The 10,665-nt window shown below is 42.1% G+C and overlaps 1 protein-coding gene across 1 annotated transcript; it reads right to left on the reverse strand.

Moving 5' to 3' along the window:
* Positions 1 to 442: 442 nt before the first annotated feature.
* LOC109041917 (uncharacterized) lies at positions 443 to 9,124 on the reverse strand. The gene is made up of 4 exons (XM_019058422.2): positions 8,966 to 9,124; positions 5,070 to 5,383; positions 2,471 to 2,807; positions 443 to 924 (listed from the first exon to the last, which is right to left on the reverse strand). The coding sequence occupies exons 1-4, from the start codon at positions 9,074 to 9,076 to the stop codon at positions 523 to 525; spliced, it is 1,164 nt and encodes a 387-aa protein (XP_018913967.1). The 5' UTR covers positions 9,077 to 9,124; the 3' UTR covers positions 443 to 522.
* Between the last annotated feature and the right edge of the window lie 1,541 nt (positions 9,125 to 10,665).

Below are 10,665 nucleotides of genomic sequence, written 5' to 3' on the forward strand. Positions count from 1 at the left end.
CCCTTGCAAATTCTCCATTAGATGCATATTTATTTACGCTCACGAATCGACAGTTCAGTTTGACAAACCGAATATTTAGGATGGTATGCTACCGTGCTAAGGAAGAACGCCGTATGAACCTTCAGGCGTTGCCAAATTTCCCTTGATAAAACACGAATTTCCTCGTAAATTCGTGAATATTTTTCTTCCAATTTTTTAGATAAATTTGCTCGCAATTTAACCGAAAAGTCCTACAAATTTAAAGGGGAAATATTCTTAATTTTCCTGAAAAATGACCATTTTATCGATAGAAATCTGGCAACTCTCGAATGTTGTTACGGCGTTCTTCCTCGGCACGGTAGTATGGGACACCAAACGTGTGGTTCATATGACCGACTTTTTTTTCAGTGTGACCCAACCTGGCCGACTTGTGAGGCTCAAGGTGAAAAAAAGAAAAAACGAATTTACCTCTGAGTATAAGTTTAATTCTATTGACATTGTTCCTGTCATTATAAGTAAAACAAACCAACCAAAGACTCCCAATTAAGCCTTGGGAGGAGTAGCTCCACCACCCCCAACTTTCAAGGACCCAACGACGGAGCCAGCCTTGTCCAAACCCCCAGAGACGATGTTGCCACCGGTGTCGATGACAGCGCTGATGGCGCCGGCCCCGGACTTGTTGATGCTGCTGAAGGCGCTCCTGGCGTGACCTCCGACCTCGCCCGTGGTCACCAGGACGGTGGACAGGGCGTCCAGGAGCCCTCGGATCCCGCCCGATGTGAATCTAGCCACGTTCTTGAACATGTCCGCCCCGGCCGCTCCGACACCGCTGATCTCGTCCGAGAGCACCCCGGTCACAGGCTTGTCGTCCCGGCGGGCTAGTTTCTGGGATTCCAGGCCGTCGTCGAAGTCCAGGTCGTCCTCTGGGTCGTCCTGGGTCTGGGCCTGCAGGGCATCAAACACATCATCGAGATCGAGACATCTCTAGAAAATTTCATAGAGTACATAGGGCCGTTTGTAAAATCTCTCGTCAACCTCTAGTCACCAAACCAGTGGTCAGACTCTGACCAGCAGTCAATCTGCAAATTCGCCGAACTGCTGGTTTGCGAGAGAGAACAAAGGCTGATCGGGACTTGACTTGAAGAAAACCGGGAGTCATGCATAACTGGTCACCTCTGGTCTCCTCAAACCACCAGTTTTACAAGCGCACCGCCACCGGACCGGCAGGTCTTACAATCGGCCCATGGAGTCGTAATGTAAGTGGGAGAGCTGGCGCCACTTTTAAGCGATTTCCAGGTTCCGAAATCCGAGACTGCTGTGTGGCGCCAGGTCACTTTTATCGATGCGTAATCGATTGTTTGCGATACACGGGGACCCGGCCATGGCATTACTTTTCTACGACGCCATTTTGGATGGAATATGTATCGGAAAAGTGACCCGCACACCAGGCTCGGAACTCGTCGAGCAAAAATGGCGCTGGGTCTCCTATTTACATTACGACTCTATGTACTCTATGGAAGATTTGGACGTATGCTGAAAGGAACTGGAGACGGATGGGAAAGATGGGGTATGCTCGTTTGAGCTGCATAGACAATGTAAACGCGGGCGCGATTCCTTTCGGGAAAATTGGTCAGTGGTATTTGGCACTATAGCCAAAGGAACTAAGCACCAAAATATGATAACTCATGAGCCGTGGGCATGACATAAGAGCATTGTGGATAGGGCCCATGAGTTAATGACTCCCATGCGGATCCGCGGCGGTGACTTCGTCGCACCTAACGTCACTAGTGCTTTATAATTCCTACTCATTCTTACGGACGTGGACTAACGAGCACACTCCTCCTTTTCCACCTGTCTCTGGCTCCTTTGAGTAAAAATACGTCCATGTTGTTGGGATGTTTAAGTCACGTTTTCCCTCCAGAGGATCCTCTTTTTTCGTGGACAGTCGAAGTTGACTGCGAGCTCATTTGCTAAATAATGTTTCTACAAATTTTCAGGATTATCACATTTTTTTAGGGGGATTTTTCCAACTTGACGCATGGAAGTATTTCCTCTTTATTTTGATGAAACCCACCGTAGTTCTGACACATTAAATGGTATGCTACACACATTAGTATACTGCATCATTTGGAAGTTTATTTGCGTCAATTGCTACAGCCTAAAAAATTCTAAAAAAATTCCATTTCAGTATTAGGATCAAAAGAGTATAATCCAAATGAGATGCACATTGGGTTGTTCATCAGGTGAGATCAAAATGGCACAGTTACATTTTTTCTTACATGAAATCTACATCTGTTTAGACCTTTGAATTTTTTAGATTCAAACACACTTACTCTGACCTGTAATTTATACGTTAGCTCGGATAAATTCACCATGCCAAAACAAATTGCCAGTTTTTTTAAGTTCTCTGGTGGTTAGAAAAAGCGATTTTGCGCCCCTTTGACCCCACATGCTTTAATTTTTTTCAGCTTCAGCCCTTGGTTCCACTCACCCTATATAGAGCATCGTCTTCGTCCTCGAGTTGTTGGTTGGGGTTGGGAAGCTGCGACGTTACAGTATTGGCGGCATTCTTCAAGCTCGAAGTGAATTGCTGTGTGTACTGATTATCGAACGGGGCGGTAATCTGGTCGCTCAAATCCCTGGTCGTGATGCTGGCGGACCCAGATCCCCCGGACTGGAGGTAGCTCATGCCGTTCTGCAGGAGTGCTTGACCGTTGCTTCGAACCCTCTCGAGCACCTTCTCACCCATTTCTACGCCAGCGCTGATCCCGTTCTGTCCGCGTTTCAGGCCCTCCAGAGCAAGATTTTTGGCGTTCTCGCCCAGGTACCTATTCAGATTTGGAAAAGGAATTTCAAGAGTGCTAAAGATTTTCACAAAAATTGGAATTTCGTCCCACTGTTTTCGTCTCAGTTGGTTTATTCAGTAATTTTTAATGAAGCCCCTGGTAAAAGTGGATCAGCCTAACGTCAGGCTACGTTTAATGAACTACCCTGAGTCAGACTGATCAGGCTGATGTCAGAGCGATGTCAGCCTGAATTGATCAGACTCAGGGAAGTTCATGAAACATAGCCTGACGTCAGGCTAATTCACTTTTACAAGGGGCAGTTTTGCTTGTCTAAATTTTTTGATACATTAAGCTTTCGCACTTTACTAAACACACTCTCTCCCTCACACTCCCTCCCTAAAATTTGTAATGAAACGTTATACAGTTATTTTTTAGATCTCTAATTCTAATTTTTTTGGTTTTCAAGCTTTCTTTTCTTCCCAGATTCAGCACTATTGTACTATGTCTTGTCACATACATGAATATATTATGTAACATCAACTCGTGTAAAATTAGCTCTGATGCCGTTGGATGCCAGAAAAGATCTGGAAATCGGACCTCATCGGCCCAAAAGAAGGAGGAAGAAATGGAACAAAAAAGGAGAGACGCTTATATTCGATCATTATTCATGACACAATTAACTCAAATATATTAGATTCTTTAAAATCTCGAAAATTGTGTGCCGGAAACCCATAGACCCGTCTTCCGCCCCCTTCCCCCGTTCGTAATATTTGGATCCGCCTAAGCGTTAAGTAGTTTCCTCTAAGTTGGAAATTATACAGCATGAGAGTAAATTGAACTACATTTTGCCATCAGGAACTAAAAAATCTGGCTCAGCTTAAAAACAATGGATGTACAATCGGTTTCGCCAGGCACATAAGTGTCTAGTTGTAGCTCCTAATTGCAAAACGTAGTCCAATTTACTCTCATGCTTAAAAACAACGTATGTGCCATTTGTTTTGCTAGGCACAGGCAAGTTTTTACGGATGAGCCAAAAATTGTAACTCCTAATTGCAAAATGTAGTTCAATTGGACCGCATTAAACGGAAAGGAACCAAGCCATATCAGTTACTGCCAAATTTAATCGGGCAATTTAATGTTTTACAGGAAAACGGTTGTAAGGATTTTTGTGCAAATTTCAGTGAATTACCTCCATAATACAAAGCAAATTCCTTAAAAGTTTCAAAGGAATCTGCACAGCGACGTTCTCTCGTAAAAAATGAAATTACCCAGTTAAAGGCAATAGCTGATGTGGCTTGGTTCCTTTCTGTTTAACGCGGTCGAATGGAGATGTTGCATGTGTGAGGAATTTACGATTTGACTGTTAATCCCTGTGTAAAAGTTCGCGAGGAACATGATAGTGCCACTGGTTTTCCCTGAAATAAACTCCCAAGCTCAAAAAAAACTCTCAAGTTGAGACCAAAATGGAGGGGATATCCCACGCTATCCTGAGGGTCCACCTCTCCATCAAGACAAACTCTCCATGCAAAGATAGGGAGCAAATACATTGACAGGACTGTCACCTTATTTGGGGCTCCAAAACTGAAAACACGGCAACCTTGCTAATGTATTTGCTCCCTATCTTTGCATAGAGAGTTTGTCTTTATGTAGAGTTGGACTCTCAGGATAGCGTGGGATATCCCCTCCATTTTGACCTCAATTTGAGAGCTTTTTTTGAGCGTGGGAGTTGATATCAGAGAAAACCAGTGGCACCATCATGAATCTCGCGAACTTTTACACAGGAATCAACAGTCAAATCGCAAATTTCTCACACATGCAACATCTCCATTAGGCACCGTGAAAAGCAGTCAGGCCGATCGCGGTAAAATCCGTGGAGACGTCATGAAATTGAGTAGCATGTTGGAGTTTTTTTGCCAACGTGCGTTAAAAAATTCAGCATAAAGCTGAAAATCTCAATACAGAGGGAAAAGCTCATTCGAGCACAAATTTCCCTCTGAGAGATATGCTGTTTGGAGCAACACTAGTTACGTCCATTCAGGAAGGCAACTGCAGACGCGTTTCGGCCTTGTTGGGCCATCCTCAGTGCAGCGCAGCCTGTGGTTGCCTTCCTGAATGGACGTAACTAGTGTTGCTCCAAACAGCATATCTCTCAGAGGGAAATTTGTGCTCGAATGAGCTTTTCCCTCTGTATTGAGGTTTTCAGCTTTATGCTGAATTTTTTAACGCACGTTGGAAAAAAAAACTCCAACATTCTGACGTTGAGTGCGTCTACCGCAATCAGTTTGTAAATTGAGTAGCGTTTACCTTCCACCGGCCTGGATGGTCTGGATCCGATCGTTGACCGCAGACGAGAACATCTGGGCGAGGAGCTGGAAGAGCTGGTGGCTCTGGGCGAATCCCTCCGAGAGGCGGTTGGGGAGGGACTGGATGAACTGCATGGCCTCGCCGCGGAACCGCTCGCCGCTCAGACGGATCCGCTGGAGATCGGCCAGGACTTGGGCATCCCCCGGGGTCAAGTTCGAAAAGTTCTCCAGGGGGGTTCCGTTGAAAGTATTCGCCGAAGTCGCATCCCCGTTGATCGTCGTCGACGGCACCTCGATCGAGGCTCCGTACAAACTCTGCAAATCAGGGTTCTTATCGTTAAGTCGCACAGTGCAACGAATAATTGGACGGAGTTAAACAGAAAGGAACCAAGCCACATCGGGATCGAACCGAGGAAAAGAGGTTTAAAGTTTAGCTCCTGCATAAGACTCAATGTAAAAGATAAACTTCAAGTTCAATTTCTGCGAAATTTGCTCCGACAAAAACTTTGAATTTTTAGCGATGGATAGTAGAGCAGTGGTTGAGTTCACACTGGGAAAAAAAAGAATCTTAAATTTGCCGCCAAGAAGTATTTCTTCTTAAATCAAGAATTTCTCTGGTCAATACACGCTACTTTTTTGCTTGACCCAAGCATTATTTTTCTTGTATCCAGAAAAAGTCAGCTTAAAGCGAGAAAAAAAAAAATTATTGGCGGCAAATTCAAGAATCATCATGCTTGATCCAAGCTACTGTTTTTTCAGTGCAAAACCACTCATAACTCAATTTTTTCCAAAATGTGGGTTGGTTCCTTTCTGCTTAACTCAGTCCAAGTGGACGTATTTCTGTCAAACGGAACTGAGCGCCGTAGGGGTGGCAGGGAGAGGGGTGGTTGGATTGGCGGGTGTTGCGGAACGCGATGCTCGTCCCGTCCTATATACTCGCAATGCTTTTCCATGGCGCTTAGTTCTGTTTGACAGAACGTGCTATTTGGGATTCTAAAATCCTCAAAAGGAACTCAAATTGGCGCTTAGTTCCGTTTTACAGAAAAACGTCCAATTAGTAGGGGTCGAACATGAAATTTTTGGCTAAAATTTGAAATTTTGATGTTTATACTGTCACAAATTCAATTTCAAGGGATGTTTCTAACAGAGAATGGAGAATTTAAAGGTGTCTTAAATTGCCCCTTTCTGCTGAACAAGGTCCAACTGGGGAAGATATGCGAACGAAGCACATCTCATTGTTTTCCAGACAAAGTATAACGTCAGTGGCGTAACGGACTTCCGCTGGGCCCCCCTGCAAAATTTTTTCTAGCCCCCCCCCCCCCCATGTCGATAAAATTCCAAAATCATCCCCCCTCCCGCCCCTCTACTTCCCTCACCCCTTCCCGTTTTTTGGCCCGAGAAATTTCAAATCACGGACTTGGACTTGGAATGCCTCTCCCCTCACTGTCCCGGATCCCGTACCCGATTAAATGGGGCCCCTAAAGGATCAAGGATCTAAAGGGTGGCGGGGGCCCAACCCAGGCCCAAGGATCTACAAAAGGGCCCATGCAGGCGCAAGAATCGAAGGGCCCAGTGGGCCCTTTAGATTCATGGGTCACCCAAAGCCCGAAATACCTACGAAAAGTGACAAAATAGAGAAAAATTTTAGTAATCAATGAGTGGACATTGGAAGGCAGGGGCCCTTCAGCAAAAAAAAAGTTAGGAACAGTCCAAAAGAAGTATGTAAAACCCTGAGCTAACAATAAAAATCAGCGGAAGAAGCCCCATCTCGGTAAGTAAAGGCCCAAAGTTTGAAACCAAAGCTAAGCGTCAAAGAGACAGAGAAAAACGAAATTTCGGCGGCCGAGGGCCTGGAGGGCCCCCTAGGCGCTTGGGCCCCCCTGCATAGCAGGGTCTGCGGGGGCGCCCGTTACGCCACTGTATAACGTAATTGTGTGTACAGAATTGTGTTTGTGAAGTATAAATAAGTGTGCTGATTTATGAACTCATTAATTAACAAATCTTTTAAATAATGAGAATTTTATAGGAGATGGAATGTTGACTGCAATGAACTCGCTGACTTTTATAGGAATGTTGACTGCATCTATTTTTCTGCAGAGGACAGTGTTGAGTGCAAAGATTTGCACGATTAGAGCTGCCTTCAATTTCCAAGTGCTCCAGAGAACTCGTCAGTTTAGATTTTTGCATCATTTCAATTTGAAGGAACTTGAAGTTATTTAGTAATGTCAAGCCACAAGAAGGTTAGGTGAATCCTGGAAATCAACTCTCTGTTGCGTTGAAATCTATATGGTTTTAGAGCGTATGACGTTACCGGATGAGTCTAATGTCTAGTGAAAACAAGCAGTCCTAAGAACGCCAAAATGGGTTTTTCTGTCATTAATTTACTCGTTATCACCGTGAGATTAGACGGAGTAATGCTTTAAACTTGTAAATCAACTTCTATATTTCTTCTAATTTAGTAGCTCTTTTAATGATTTATATCTGAAGAATTTGAGTAGGAAGTGCAAAATACATCATGACCGGAGTGTCTCATGAAAAAAATCTGGAAAACTTTTAGCCATATATTTTAACGTGCACTTTGATTATACTGCGTGAGAGGTTTACACATTATAGACATAAAAAAGTACGCAGAAAATAGATTAATCAAGTCGAAAGTCACAATTTGATCAGTCCCATCGATCCTCAGTTAGGATTGAATGTAATTTCATTTATCTGGTCAGAGAAATAAAAACACTACAAAGAAATTTTTAATTTGAAATGTCTTCCAATTTTTCTCGAAGTTCCCATGAGAAAGGCTGGAGGAAAACTAATATTCACGAAACTTCAAATGTGGGGTTATTCATCTTTTTACAAAGCTATCACATGGACTTGGATATACGTGCATAATACATAATGAATAAATTCTTCTTTTCCTTAGCAACTTGGACCGCAACAGAACAAACGTTCTGTTACTCCGTGTATCATATGATGCGTCATCGTGAATTGAAGGCACTTCACCTTTTCTCAGAGAACAAATATGCTTTCATTATTGATCAGTGACTCATAATAACAGATATTTCGATCTACATACCCCCCTCCCCTCTCTCTCTGCACAGTTGCAGTAGCTGGGAAAGATATATTCTTCATTTCTCATTTTAGAAGCTTTTCCAACCGTGACCTACAACTTTTTAATCGCAATTATATATAACATTATCCCTTTACGGTTCTCCAAAAAAATCGTATGACTTTTTGCCTTACTTTAATACGTGTGTGGAATGTGGCTGGTTTACCACATTAGTTTTATCGTTCATTGAAATCGTCGATAAAATTTCACTAATAAAACAATTTATCCTCTCAATTTTCGGTACAGAATTATAGTGAATTAGTCATTTGGTTTGCAAAGTAAACATTTGAAATCATATTTCAAACAACAAGTTAAAAAAATATTTTATTCCAAAACATGTTTCCCTACTTAGAGTTATTAAACTACAAACTAAAAATGTAAAATCGTTAGATTTGATGTTTCTCGGATGAATAATACTTATATGATAAAAAATTCATTTTGAAATTAGGAACTGATATTTCTAGCTCATCCATAAGAGCACCTATCTACGCAGGGAAACTTAAGACACAAACGTTGTTCCTGAAATGAATCAGAAATAGTAGTTCCTCATTTGCGATAGTGTTGTGTGAAAGTTTTCAAAATAATTTTATTTTGTCCGCTTTTATATTGTTGTTTATTTTTTATTTCTTATTTTTGTTTTTCGTTTGTTTGGTCTTTTTATCGTTATGAGGTAAAGTCACACAGATGTTGCAACAATGCTAAGTTCACTGAATTAAACGTCGATTTACATTTCAAATATTCGGCCTTTGAACAGATCGCTGAAATCATCGTAAAAATAACGGGTAAGGCCGTACCTGGACGAATAGAGTCGAAATCAAAATCAGACAGCGGCGATCCATGTTTGAGCTCACACTTGGTTCGCACTGGAAAATACGGCGTTTTCTGCGAAGCCAGCAACTAACCATTTCTTTTTATAGTTTTTTTAGTTTAAACTTCGAAGGGTACGGCGGTTTCGTCGAGACATCTGCTGAAACTTCGCGTGTTATCACTTTCGATCCCCCCTTGTTTTTCAAGCCATCCCTCCCTCGCATTTTTGTAAATAAGTTTGCTCGCGGATCACGCTCCGGACGTTGTTCGAGATCATTGAAAATACATCCCGTGCCCTATTTTTTTGGTCTGTGCGTGATGCCGTTCGCATTCTTGGTCTAAGTCACGCTAGCGGTAATTACGCTTTGCGTGTTTTTAAGGTCTAGACTAGAAGTACGCAAAGTTTCGCCTTCGCACTACTTTGTAGCAGAATTCGGAGGTTGCAACGCATAAGTTCCAAAGATTTGGTTTTTAGCAGTTTCTAAAGCCCATTAGGAATTACGATTTTAAATCTGAACCCAAGAAAAATTAGCTCTCTTGTCTATTATTTACACCCCGAACCGGAAAATGGATAATGAAATTCTGAAGACCCCCCTATGGAGGATTTACGTTTACAATTTTTGTTGTTTTTTTAGGAAGACAGGGGGGGGGGGTCAATATGCAAAGATGAATCGAAGCACTGCACGAATATATGACGATTAACAAAAGTCGGATGGGTGCACTTTCGCGGGAAATAGGACCTCGGTCCACGGATTCAAGTTTTCAGTAGATCAATTGGATTATTTATATGCTCAAAGGAACTATGCGCATAGGGATTACGTGAAATATATTTCCTTTCAGCATGAATACGTCCAATTTTCAACGCTTTCAGGTCGAGACCCGGATTTGTCTACCTCAGCGGCGAACACTCTACTGTCATGTATGGAATAACTTACTAGGCCTCAGACTTTGATCTTATGACTACAAACTTCAAACCACTCCAACTCCAGTTTGATCAAAAATTTTCGAGCGTCATATTTTATAAGAATATCAAGAATTCAATTTTGAACTTTTGAAGACTATAAGTTCCTTTTCCCCATGGCCGGCTACATATACTGCCGTGCTAGGGAAAAACACCGTATGAACATTCAAAAGTTGCCAGGCTCCTTCCAATAAATTGTTTATTTTTGGGGAGAATTATAAATATTGTCACTTGAAATTTTCAGATAATTTAGATCTGATTGCGAATAAAATTCACCAAAAAATTGGAGGAAAAATATTCATAGATTTGCCCGAAAAATTTGTTTTTTATCAATGGAAATTTGGCGGCGTTTTAAGGCTCATACGGCGTTCTTCCCTTAGCACGGCAGTACAAATGTGAAATTATGGCTGAATCTGTCAGTGGCTGGTCATCCATCAGAAAATAAACTACGACAGTTCAAAAACTAAGATGCTTGCTTTAGTTAGCTGTGTACGTCAAACAATTGTTTTTGAAAGTCAAACCTGGGACTCGCATTGTGTTTGGTCCCGATTATCTCTTTTAGGGTTCAGCTGACCATGATCATAATTTTGGAACTCTTAATCATAAGAAAAAATAGAATAGAAATAATCAGGACCAATCATAAAGCTGCAGTTACCTCCAAGTTCGACGCGTAACACGACTCAAACCGTTTAAAATTTTTAAATGGCTGGATCTAAATTAATATTT

Source organism: Bemisia tabaci, chromosome 6, assembly GCF_918797505.1.
Source record: "Bemisia tabaci chromosome 6, PGI_BMITA_v3".
Taxonomy (NCBI): Eukaryota; Metazoa; Arthropoda; class Insecta; order Hemiptera; family Aleyrodidae; genus Bemisia; species Bemisia tabaci.